The sequence below is a fragment of the Lycorma delicatula genome, chromosome 3 (assembly GCF_047948215.1).
Source record: "Lycorma delicatula isolate Av1 chromosome 3, ASM4794821v1, whole genome shotgun sequence".
NCBI lineage: Eukaryota > Metazoa > Arthropoda > Insecta > Hemiptera > Fulgoridae > Lycorma > Lycorma delicatula.
In genome coordinates, this window is record NC_134457.1 from 220,454,509 (window position 1) to 220,467,967 (window position 13,459).

At 30.7% G+C, this 13,459-nt stretch overlaps 2 protein-coding genes across 9 annotated transcripts in view; one reads left to right on the forward strand and one right to left on the reverse strand.

Moving 5' to 3' along the window:
* Window positions 1-13,459, forward strand: part of LOC142322447 (platelet-derived growth factor receptor alpha-like) — a 90,655-nt gene that overhangs the window by 19,732 nt on the left and 57,464 nt on the right. The window contains exon 5 of one of the 8 annotated variants that reach the window (XR_012755863.1): window positions 10,080-10,260. The exons of 6 other annotated variants lie outside the window; for them this stretch is intronic. Coding sequence is in view for 1 of the 2 variants with exons in the window: in XM_075361545.1 (XP_075217660.1) it covers window positions 10,080-10,096 (17 nt within the window). In the remaining variant the exon portion in view is untranslated. Of the gene's footprint in view, window positions 1-10,079; window positions 11,974-13,459 lie in introns of those variants that run through there. One more of the 8 variants, XM_075361545.1, reaches the window with a different exon arrangement.
* The window catches only part of LOC142322445 (cytochrome P450 4C1-like), a 29,227-nt gene continuing 17,946 nt past the window's right edge, over window positions 2,179-13,459 (reverse strand). Inside the window, exons 3-5 of the mRNA XM_075361540.1 lie at window positions 11,963-12,132; window positions 9,069-9,255; window positions 2,179-2,504 (exon numbers count right to left, since the gene is read on the reverse strand). Of these exons, the coding sequence (XP_075217655.1) occupies window positions 2,179-2,504; window positions 9,069-9,255; window positions 11,963-12,132 (683 nt within the window). The remainder of the gene's footprint in view (window positions 2,505-9,068; window positions 9,256-11,962; window positions 12,133-13,459) is intronic.

The following is a 13,459-nucleotide window of genomic DNA, read 5'->3' on the forward strand; positions in this document are numbered from 1 at the left end:
AAGTCTGAATAAACAAATATTTCACTGACTTATTTGGTATGTGTCGACATTCAACGGAGAATATCGATATGTGCCATATATTGATTTTTCACAGTAACATTATATACTAAGCTTTTATTATGATGATTAGTCAAGAAATTAAATTGGTATTACGTAATAGATATATCCGCCGTACTGTGTGTGAAACTTCTATTTCAGTTATGTCAATCTGTAACCTTATAAAATTAATACATTCAATCGAGCTTGAATATATATATATATATACACGAGGTGTGTGAGAAAAGTAATGAGATTGACTTTTTACTTTAAAGTTTTTATATGTTTCAAACAAAAATATTATACCCTTCAAAGTAGTTCCCTTGGGCAGCTATACACAGGCGGAGTCGTTGTTTCCACTCCTGGTAGCAGCGCTGGAAGGCTTCAACCGGTAGGGCTTTTAACTGATCGGTCACAATCTTTTGAATGTTCTCCAGAGTTCCAAAATGACGTCCTTTTAAGACACGTTTCAATTTCGTGGAAAGGAGAAAGTCACAAGGACTCGAATCAGATGAAGAGGAGGGTTGAGGAACCCTAGAAATGCGGTTTGAGGTTAAAAATTCCGTGATGGAAATAACTGTGACACGGGGCATTGTCATGATGAAGCATCCACTTGTCAGCAATGTCTGATCTCACGCGAATCACTGTTTTCCTGAGCCTTTCAAGGACACCTTTGTAAAACACTCGGTTGACAGTTTGTCGTGGAGGAACAAATTCTTTATGCACGATATCCCTACTGTCAAAAAAGCAAATCGGCACGGTTTTAATCTTTGATTTGCTCATTCGACATCTTTTCGGTCAAGGAGATGACGGAGTGTGCCACTCTTCGCTTTGTTTCAGGATCGTACTCAAATATCCAGGATTCATCACCTGTGGTCACACGATTGAAGAATTCTTGGTCATTGTCAATCCTCTCAAGAAGATTAACGCACACGTTTCTTCGATTGTTCTTCTGTCCCGTTGTGAGGTTTTTTCGGCACCGATTTCGCATGTCCAAATCGTCTGTCAAAATTTGATGTACGGTGAAAGAGTCTAAATTTAACTGTTCACTCATCATCCTTATAGTTAAACGACGGTCTGATCTCACAAGAACCTACACACGCTCAACATTTTCGTCAGATTTTGAAGTTTAAGGTCTCCCTGAGCGAGGTTGATCTTCGACGTGTTCTCGGCCTTCCAAAAATGATTTGTGCCAGCTGAAAACTTGTGCTCTTGATAAGCAATGTTCCCCATAGGTCTGAAAATGCTAAAGTCAAAATAACTGAAATACTAGTAAAATGCTAGTCAAAATGATTCAAAGATGATCAAAATGGATATTTCTGTTGAAATCTGAAAACCGTAATTTCTTGCAATCACTATACTTTTACTTTGTAACAAGGAAGTAAAAAGAAACCAAACCATATGTGCAACCTGTTCAAAAAGTATATAAATGTATAAAATAACTTTTAATATCTGCTTCTGATTGTGAATTATTTTATAGTAATTTTTTATAATCAATATATTTATTTACCTTAACATTATTTCATGTCTGTATTTAAATAATTAATAGACTTAAAACACATTTATTTTTTATCCGATAATTTAATTTTATATTTATAATTTAATTAATATTTATTTGATCTATATAATGGATTTTTGTGTACTGATCAGAACTACAATTTATTTGTACAAGAATATATGTGGCAGAGATTTAATAATTTAGTAATATTCAAAATTAACAATATTCACTTGATCAAATTTGTTGTGCCAAATATTTCACTGAACCTTTTTCCCTGAGCTTTCCGCATCTAAACTGAATGGGAAATTGTTGCATTTCCATAAATCCACCAAAGTCCACTTCACTAATAAAAATTTTTTTAAGTTGATCTTCACTGCAGTTGTGGTGTAATGACTACTACATCTTCTTCAGAATTTTAGGAGTTTAAAGCTAGAACCTATCTTGATGGATTTAGTATTTTTCATGTTTATGGTAATAAAAACAAATAATTTCATTGATTTTCTTTTTTCAAAAAAATGTTTTATTAAAGTGTAAAAATGAAATAAAATTTTATTACAATAAAATTATGCTTATAGAATAAATAAATAAATAAATACAATGTATAAATTATTATTTAATTATTAAATTTATATACCATAATACGATTATCTTAGATTAAATATCACATTAAATCCTTTCTTAGATTTTAATGTGGTTGTCATTATTACATCAATTTTATCTACGGTACTATGTTCAGGCCCTGGTTGTATATTATATCGTCGCAAAAGTGTAGATAAAACAGTCTTCATTTGTAACATACCATATTTTTGTCCTATACAATTTCTTAAACCTGCTGAAAATGGCATATATGAATATGGATGTCTTGTTCGACAATTTTCTGGAAGAAAATTATCCGGGTTAAATTTACCAGGATCTTTCCAGTGATCTGGATCATGATGTGTTTCATATATAAATATACCTATATCAGTACCTGAAACAACAAGAATGAAACATTACTTGGATTGTTTTTATTAATATGAACACAGTGGTTTTTACCAAATTGTAATACCTTTTTTTTACACCTTTGTACATCTTTAATTAAGAGCTTTCAAAGCTGAAAATTTGAATACTTAACAAAAATATTAATTAGTTATGAATCAAATTAAAATGTAAATAAATAAAAGAAAAAAATATTTTGTCTAGAAATAGAAAATGTGCTCTATAACTAAATTTTAATGTAGCTGTTGAAGTTTTAAGGCCAGAAGAGATATGTAGATTTGATGCATATTTCACCTGCTAATGAATTATAAAATGTGAAACTTACAAAAATCTTAATAATTGAAACCTTTAAGAGCTATATATTTATTTTATGAACAATTGGAAAAAAAAACATTTCCCCAAAAGAATTGATATCCTTTTGATTTTCAACATAGAGAAAGTGGAAAAACAGATTGCAAAAGAAATAATGAAGTAAATGAATATTTCATACGTTTTAATTTTGAATATGGATGAAAGTTCATCCATATACTCCAGCGAGTTCATCCTATTATTTTTATGTTCCTAAATATATATATAAACTAAATACAATTATTTGAAGAGAAAAGTTCAAATGCATAAATTCCAACAGTAATAGAAAGGTAGGAATTAATAAAAGTATTTATTGATTTAAATATCCATACATAGGCATGGATCATATTAGAAGTTTAATAACGTTTTACTGGATAAATCGATTTTGTTCAAATTTGGTTCAGAGATTCGTGTATATGGGGTAATTTTCTGGTATAATTTTGGAAGCAGAAGAAGAATTATAGCAAAAAAATAGTTCAATTTGATTTTTATAAGTAGGAGTAAATTTTAAAGGTTCATAGAATTACTTGTATATTATTTTCACTTTATTGGGATCATAGCTCTGGAGATATGCTGCAAGAAGGAAAGTACAGTAATCAGTCAATAAATGTGGATTAGGTTTTTTCTGCTTCTCTTGACATTTCATGACCCAAAAAATTAAAAAAAAAAAAATGTGGGGGATAATGTATATATGTAAGCGTGTTAACATTTTTGAAGCTCAATAACTTTTAACTGGATAAACTGATTTTGATGAAATTTGGTACAGAGATTAGTGTATATGGGATAATTTGTTGATACAATTTTGGGGACAATATCTGCAGGGGAATAAATACTTGTATCAAAATGCAGGGTCAATTGTATCAAAATTTTGCAAACATAACCCCACTTTATATTAAGCTCAGTAGTGCGTGCTTATCTTACTGTTCTTTAAAAAAATTTGCCCCAAAATTCCTCCTTCCCCAAAAAATAAAAAAAGCTATCTTTTTATTTACATTTTTTTAACAACTTCCTAGACATAGTAGTAGTAGTGCAAGTGACCCAAAAAAATACTTTGAGGACAATATTTGAAGCAGGGCAGTCTATAAAATTTTTAAAATATTGATTTCCTGAAATTTAAAATGTTTCTTGATTTGTTTAAACTTTTCATATTATTAAAACTTTAATTAATAAACTTTTAGTAATAATATTACAATAAAATTTCATTGTAATTCACCCCTACCCATAAAAAAGAGATCTTAGGTAACGTAATATTATACAATTAGAAGTTATACTGTTGTGTCAAAGTTATAATTGTAACTATGTTTTGATTTATATAATTTGCTGCACAGGGGAATAATAAGCCTAATTTTTTTGTCAATTATCATTTTACTTGATATCTTCAGACTGGATTAATTTATATTTATGAAATTTTGAATGATGATTTCTGAATGTCATTGATGTTATTCAGTTGTGGTAGCAATTGCTCAAGGTAGTGGGGAGATAAAGTAACCATCTGTCTCGTATCAAAGAATTTTACTCGAAGAGTAGAATTATTTTTTTATTTATAATTTTGTACTACCTTACTTATCTTATTTACTAATTAATTAATTTACTTACTAGCTTACTTATCTTAATGTTCCATTTAACCATCCTTCTATGAAGTAGTCTATCAAAAGCAAAGACATCAGTAGCCAAAGTTGTGTAATTTTCCTGGCTTTAACAGGAAAATCTCTTTCATGGCTTTTACAAATAAATAACAAGATGCGTAAAATTTTATGGTATTATTTATTGCAAATTAAAATTATTTTTTCTAATATGTTTCAATCTTTTATTAACTTCAGCTCAAGAGAGCCAGTATTTTTTTAAAGCACAACTTTATAATAGTAAACATTAATATTTTATATGATAAGTGTAAAACTGGCAGAATGAATGTATATAATCTATACAAAGTAGGATGAGATACTCAGCATATTTAAACATTGCATTTTTGTAAACTCCAAACGAAACATCCATTATGAACTGAGCAAAAAAATTATTATGAGAGTATGGAGAAGTGAGTTAAAGAGACTTTTTTAATAAAATCAATTATACTAAGTCATAATTAATTAAATTTTTTAAATTACTTTATTTGATCATTCATTCATAATGTACCCTACTGAATACTTGTTAATGGAGTTAATGGTCATTCTCGTGCAATTCAATGTATTTTTAAAACTTAGTTTTCTTGTTGATTGATGTTTACTGTGTATAAATTTATTTCAGTCACATATTTTATTTATAATAGAAAGAAAGATTCATGAAAATCTTAACATTTTTATTCATAAAAGGTTGTATTGCCTTATAATCCCTATTAAAGAATATACTGTTAGATTTCATTATCAAATTCCTCATTCTATAGAAAAATACCATAGAAAGTATAATTCCTCCTTAAAATATTATAGAAAGTAAAAATACTGCTTGTTCTAATGCAGATAATTATATCAAATTTAACCCTATGGTAATTACAGTAAACTGTTATACAGTATGCTTTTGCATTAATGGTTTGATGTAATGATAATTATGAGACAGCTAGCAAGTAACGTTGGGTGTTTCATTTACATTTCATTCTTAAATGGAAATATTATGTAAATGCTACTTATATGATCGAAATATGAATCAATAAGTTGGAGGCAACAGGATTTTTACTAATAGAAAAGTCATCAGGAGGATGGTTTTTAAATTATAGAATTTTTATTTTATTTTTATTTATATATTTTTTGTTCAAATATGAGTCAGGTTTGATTTGTAAGAAGTATTTGTCTGTAAGTAGTTAATGTAAAATATTCTCCTCCTCCTCTATGAATCATGAGACCTTGCCGTTGGTGAGGGGGCTTGAGTGCTCAGGGATACAGAGTAGCTGGACCGAAGGTGCAACCATATCGGAGAGGTATCTGTTGAGAGCCAGACTAAGGAATGATTCCTGAAAGAGGGCAGCAGCTCTTTCAGTAGTTGTTAGGGGCGTGAGTCAGGACGACTTAAACGGTCGTATCAACATCACTCAGTCCTCTGAGTACTGCGCAGCTGAAAGCAATGGAAAACTACAGCTGCTTTTTTTCCAAGAAAATGTGGCTCTGCATTTTCACATAGCAATAATGGAGGCGCCTTCCTTGGTAAAATATTCCGGAGGTAAAATAGTCCCCCGTTCGGATCTCCGGGTGGGGAATACTAAGGAAGGGGTCACCAGAAAATTAAAAAATAACATTCTACGAGTCGGAGCGTGGAATGTTAGAAGCTTGAAAAAGGTTGGTAGGCTAGAAAATTTAAAAAGGGAAATGGGTAGGACAAATGTGGATATAGTAGGAATTAGTGAGGTTCGGTGGGAAGAGGAAGGCGACTTTTGGTCAGGTGATTTTAGAGTAATTAACTCAGCGTCAAATAATGGGCAAGCAGGAGTAGGTTTCGTGATGAACAAGAAGATAGGGAGGAGAGTGGAGTATTTCAAAACGCATAGCGATAGAATCATTGTAATAAGGATAAAATCAAAACCTAAACCGACAACGATTGTTAACGTCTATATGCCTACAAGCGCCCATGATGATGATGAGGTAGAGTGTGTATACGAAGAGATTGATGATGCAATTAAACACGTAAAAGGAGATGAAAATTTAATAATAGTTGGAGATTGGAATGCAAGCATTGGAAAAGGCAAGGAAGGAAATATAGTGGGTGAATACGGGCTGGGCAAAAGGAATGAAAGAGGGGATCGACTTATAGAATTTTGCACGAAGTATAATTTAGTAATTGCCAACACCCAATTTAAAAATCATAATAGAAGAATATACACTTGGAAAAAGCCAGGCGATACTGGAAGGTATCAGATAGATTATATCATGGTTAAGCAAAGATTTAGAAATCAACTCGTTGACTGCAAAACTTACCCTGGAGCAGACATTGATAGCGACCATAATTTGGTGATAATGAAATGTAGATTGGGATTTAAAAACCTGAAGAAAAGGTGTCAGATGAATCGGTGGAATTTAGAGAAGCTTGAGGAAGAGGAGGTAAAGAAGATTTTTGAGGAGGACATCGCAAGAGGTCTGAATAAAAAAGATAAGGTAGAAAATGTAGAAGAAGAATGGGAGAATGTTAAAAAGGAAATTCTTAAATCAGCAGAAGCAAACTTAGGCGGAATAAAGAGAACCGGTAGAAAACCTTGGGTTTCAGACGATATATTGCAGCTGATGGATGAACGTAGAAAATATAAGAATGCTAGTGATGAAGAAAGTAAAAGGAACTATCGGAAATTAAGAAATGCTATAAACAGGAAGTGCAAACTGATGAAAGAAGAGTGGATTAAAGAAAAGTGTTCAGAAGTGGAAAGAGAAATGAACATTGGTAAAATAGACGGAGCATACAGGAAAGTTAAGGAAAATTTTGGGGTACATAAATTAAAATCTAATAATGTGTTAAACAAAGATGGTACACCAATATATAATACGAAAGGTAAAGTCGATAGATGGGTGGAATATATTGAAGAGTTATACGGAGGAAATGAATTAGAAAATGGTGTTATAGAGGAAGAAGAGGAAGTTGAGGAGGATAAAATGGGAGAAACAATACTGAGATCTGAATTTAAGAGAGCATTAAAAGATTTAAATGGCAGAAAGGCTCCTGGAATAGACGGAATACCTGTAGAATTACTGCGCAGTGCAGGTGAGGAAGCGATTGATAGATTATACAAACTGGTGTGTAATATTTATGAAAATGGGGAATTCCCATCAGACTTCAAAAAAAGTGTTATAGTTATGATACCAAAGAAAGCAGGGGCAGATAAATGTGAAGAATACAGAACAATTAGTTTAACTAGTCATGCATCAAAAATCTTAACTAGAATTTTATACAGAAGAATTGAGAGGAGAGTGGAAGAAGTGTTAGGAGAAGACCAATTTGGTTTCAGGAAAAGTATAGGGACAAGGGAAGCAATTTTAGGCCTCAGATTAATAGTAGAAGGAAGATTAAAGAAAAACAAACCGACATACTTGGCATTTATAGACTTAGAAAAGGCTTTCGATAACGTAGACTGGAATAAAATGTTCAGCATTTTAAAAAAATTAGGGTTCAAATACAGAGATAGAAGAACAATTGCTAACATGTACAGGAACCAAACAGCAACAATAACAATTGAAGAACATAAGAAAGAAGCCATAATAAGAAAGGGAGTCCGACAAGGATGTTCCCTATCTCCGTTACTTTTTAATCTTTACATGGAACTAGCAGTTAATGATGTTAAAGAACAATTTAGATTCGGAGTAACAGTACAAGGTGAAAAGATAATGATGCTACGATTTGCTGATGATATAGTAATTCTAGCCGAGAGTAAAAAGGATTTAGAAGAAACAATGAACGGCATAGATGAAGTCCTACGCAAGAACTATCGCATGAAAATAAACAAGAACAAAACAAAAGTAATGAAATGTAGTAGAAATAACAAAGATGGACCGCTGAATGTGAAAATAGGAGGAGAAAAGATTATGGAGGTAGAAGAATTTTGTTATTTGGGAAGTAAAATTACTAAAGATGGACGAAGCAGGAGCGATATAAAATGCCGAATAGCACAAGCTAAACGAGCCTTCAGTAAGAAATATAATTTGTTTACATCAAAAATTAATTTAAATGTCAGGAAAAGATTTTTGAAAGTGTATGTTTGGAGTGTCGCTTTATATGGAAGTGAAACTTGGACAATTGGAGTATCTGAGAAGAAAAGATTAGAAGCTTTTGAAATGTGGTGCTATAGGAGAATGTTAAAAATCAGATGGGTGGATAAAGTGACAAATGAAGAGGTATTGCGGCAAATAGATGAAGAAAGAAGCATTTGGAAAAATATAGTTAAAAGAAGAGACAGACTTATAGGCCACATATTAAGGCATCCTGGAATAGTCGCTTTAATATTGGAAGGACAGGTAGAAGGGAAACATTGTGTAGGCAGGCCACGTTTGGAGCATGTAAAACAAATTGTTGGGGATGTAGGATGTAGAGGGTATACTGAAATGAAACGACTAGCACTAGATAGGGAATCTTGGAGAGCTGCATCAAACCAGTCAAATGACTGAAGACAAAAAAAAAAAAAAAAAAGTTTATAAAAAGTCAATGCCAGTCCATTTCATTTTTTTAATTCTTAAATAAAACTTAGATTTTATTGTTATTATTATTTTAATTTAAATATTCTATGATAAAAAAAAGTAAAATTTACCTTTAGGAACTACAAAATCGCCCACTTTTACGTCCTCTTCTAATTGTCTACCAATAGCTGGTAATGCTGGAAATAATCTCATAGTCTCTTTTATAACCCGTTCTAAATATTCTAATTTATTAAGATCATATAGGCCTGGTTCTGTATACTTATCATTACCAAATATATAATCTAGCTCTTCATGAACCTGTTCAAAAAAGAACAATGAAAAATTAAAAAGTTTTTAATAATTTAGTCATTAATCCTAACTAAATATTTTACTAGATATAGAAGAATTTTATTTAATGGGCAAAGGCTAATACTAATTACGTATTAGCCTTTGCCCATAAAGAATCTTATTGCATAAGATTCTTGCATAAGAATCTATCTGCATAAGAAAAAATTGATTAGAAAAATACTAAATGATTTATTAAGATGTGCGCTGATTGATTAGAAGGCTCTTCAAGAAAGTATATTTTCAAAGAAAAGGTAGAATGATAGAATAGTTGCTAGGACATTATAACATGAAACTATAGATGCATGACAGGGGAGGTAAAACAATAAACTTGTTAGTAAATTTATCTGTCACATAACTCCATTAATTATTTTAGAGATAACTTAAAAAGTAGATGGTCATAGAGGATTTTTTAACACATTTGTTCCCATGAAAAATCACTGGTTAGGAAAAATAAGAATTATTTATAATATTTCATGTAGGCTGAGAGGGTCATACTGTGTTATTTTTTATTTGACCACTAGAAGAGGATTTGCAGAGAAAATAATGCTTGTATCAGCGTGCGAGAGAATCTTCGGAAATATAGGTAATATTTAGTATTAGGAAAACAAGAAAGAATTTTACATCTTTTTGTACATCAAATGATGAAATGTAGTCAGGAGGTATAATAAACTGATGCTTTTTTGTAGAATTCTCCAGGTTTATAGATAGTTAGGGTAGTTAATTTAGAAACAGGTTCTGGTGTTAACTTTAATGATTGGGAAGTAATGGATTTTTTTTTATTTTTGTTGTTGCAGATATACGAGGTTTATAAATAAACTAATGAGTATGGTTCAGAAAAGTTTTATTTACAGTCCAATTATACATCGACTCTAACACCTTTGAAATAGTTCCCTTGGGAAGCCACGCAATGCTTCAAATGGTTTCCCCATTCTTCACAGCAGTGTTGGAACTCAGAAACTGGAATATCATTCAGATGTTCAGTTACATTTTTTTAATGTTTTCTACTGTTCGAAAATGGTGTCCTTTGGTGTTTTTTTTAAGTCGCAGGGACTCAAGTCAGGTGAATAAGGTGGTTGAGGAACTACAGTAATGTTTTTCTTTGCCAAAAAATTATTAATTGTGAGTGCAGTGTGACAAGGTTCATTGTCGGGATGCAGCATCCAGTTTGGTGGCTGTTCTCATGCAGGCAACTTTTTTCCGCAGTCTTTCAAGAATTTCTCAGTAAACATATTGATTTACAGTCTGTCCTGTAGGCAAAAACTCCTTATGGACAATGCCATTACTGTCAAAGAAACAAATTAGCATGGTTTTGATTTTTGATTTGCTCAGTTTTGCTTTTTTAGTATGTGGGGAGTTTGAAGTGTGCCACTCCTTGCTGTGGCATTTTGTTTCTGGGTCGTACTCAAATATACAAGATTCATCTTCAGTAATAACATTAGTTTTAGAAAATCAGGATTAGTTCAATTCATCCAAAAAGATCACGGCACACTCCCACATTGTTGTTTTTCTGTTCAACATTGAGGTTTTTTGGGACCAATTTTGCACAAACTTTTTTCATGTCCAATTCATTTGTAAAAATTTGATGGACAGTGGTATGGTTCAAATTCAATTGTTCTGCAATTATGCTGACAGTTAATCGCTGGTCTTACCATATCAAGTCAAGATTATCAAGCCATATCATATCAAGATTTGTTCAACATTGTCATCACTTTTTGACATTAATGGTCTTCCAGAGCGTGGATCGTTCGCAACTGATTCCTGGCCATTTGAACACACGTTTTAAACCACATTGAAAATTGGGCTCATGACAGAGCATCATCTCCATACGCCATTTTCAGTAGCGTTCTCACAGAGTTTAACACAAAACTTGATTGCACAATATTGTATATAATTAATATCACTCATTTTTGTAATGCACAACAAAAACCTGTTTTCACATAAAGTTTGTTTACTCTCATGTGGTAACAATAGACTAAAAATATTAATACTGAATATAAATCAGCTTTTCATATAATTGTATGTTTACTTTGGCTGCCAAAAAAACTAGTCTCATTACTTTATTTACAGAATTTGTAAGTTGGTAATCTTATTAATATTTTCATTGATCCATTTCTGTTCTTCTTGGCTTAAAGGAATGTTCGTAATGGCTTAAGGGAATGTTTGGTAAGGCTATGGGTTATTTCTATTTTATTTTATTTTTAGTCTACATGTAATGTATGAACAACATAAATATTGCTTGGAAAAAATATTACCTGCAGTATATATGATGGATAAACCTGGTTTTTTTGTACCATTGATTATATTATAATTGTATTATCATTAATCAATTAATTTGTTATTGATAAATAAATCTACGTAGTGCTTTCTGCAACTTATTTTTGTTACATTAATTAAAATTAAAAAAAAAATCATATCTATGAAGTTGTTAAAATTCAACACTAATGATGCCTTTATTTTTTTCTGGAGGTTACACCATAATCAAAAGCATAATTTCAAAATAAACATAAAAAAATTAAAATGTAAAAGAAAATAGTGTTTCTTTTTATTTAGATGATTTAAAATTGAGCATATTGATCCACAGAAATTATTATTTTTATCACTATAAATGACAAAAGCAGTCTTAATTAAAATACAATTTCTTAACTGTTTATATTTAAATTATTAAAATAATACATACCAATTCTTGTACATCTGGATGCATGGCGATTAATAAAAGTGCAAAACTCAATTCAGTAGCTGTAGTTTCTTGGCCACCAATTATAATAGTCATTGTTTCATCTCGCAATTCATTATCAGTCATTCCATTACCTAACATCAAATCTAAGAATGCCAATTTACCACCATCTTCTGTAAACGATAAAGAAAGTTTTACTTAATTACAATCTTTAAAATATCTTTTAATGAAAGGCTTACAATTTATTGTTAAGAAGAATCCTGAATAAATTATCCTGAACATAAGCAGTACCTTGGTCGATTGTCTTCTTTGTCTACTTCTTTCCTGATGAAAGATAGTATATATTGTTAAGACATCAAACATAATAAGATGTAAATTTTGTTTCTACATAATTGTAGATCTCTATTGAGATTATCTATTGGATAAGTTTTTCACAGTTGTTCCAGTGTTTTTCAGTTGTCAGTTTTTGTCTAGTACAAAGAAAGAAAATTCAGTCATAAAAAAAGAGAAAAAAAACCATCTCTCATATAAGATTTTGAAAATTTTATTTACTTGAAGTTTTCTTCGTAAAATCTTATTTTTTGATAAAATGCCTCCTATACAAGAAACATATAAAAAACTTATGGAAGAGAACTAGAAATCTGTTTAAACTTCCTGTAGTTCTTATGGAAAACAGAAATAAACAACAAAATTGCATACATGCTAATAATACTTTAATTTAAAAAAAAAATTAATTACACTGGTCAACATAAAATTTGGAACCGAACAGGGAGTTCTATATAATAATTTGTATGCTGAATCTGAATATCTATTTTGAAACAAACCATCACGTAACATTCTTAAGTTACAAAACACCTTAAATTTATTTATTCCATTATTCTTGGAACGAACAATACAAATAAGTTAGAATCTCTGTATGTTTGCCCACATCTGATTTATATTGCAATGCATGCTGTAGAACCGTATTTGATACATAACAGTTGAATGCTGTCATTTCATTCCAAGCCAGACATGTATAGAAAAGTCAGAGAGTCAGATAATGAGCAATTCAACATGAAATTTTCTTCATGTTGTAGCTCTTGGTATGACTAGCTGTATTCTTTAATTGTGGTAGTGGTTTTATCATACATATATATATTACAATCACCAAAATTGTTTATAAGTAATGCTATAGATGTAGTGAAAGATTTTTATGACAGAACAAATTTTGGTATTATTTTATTGAACATCAAGATTTGTTAAGTTGTGTGTATGTGTGTTTGTGTTTTATTGCACTCCATGGGAAACAATTTTATGAAGAATTTTGAGTAATTAAGTATTAACAAATTAAAACTTAATTATTTTTATAATTAAGTATTTTTTTAGTATTTCAGTTTACTTTCTTTCATTAAAACATTTTGAATTTTACAATAAATAAAAATCGGTTTTGTAAAAATTCTCCAAATATTTTTTGTTACTTTTGCGGAGAATTCGCCACCAAAAGTTAATAAAAACCACTAT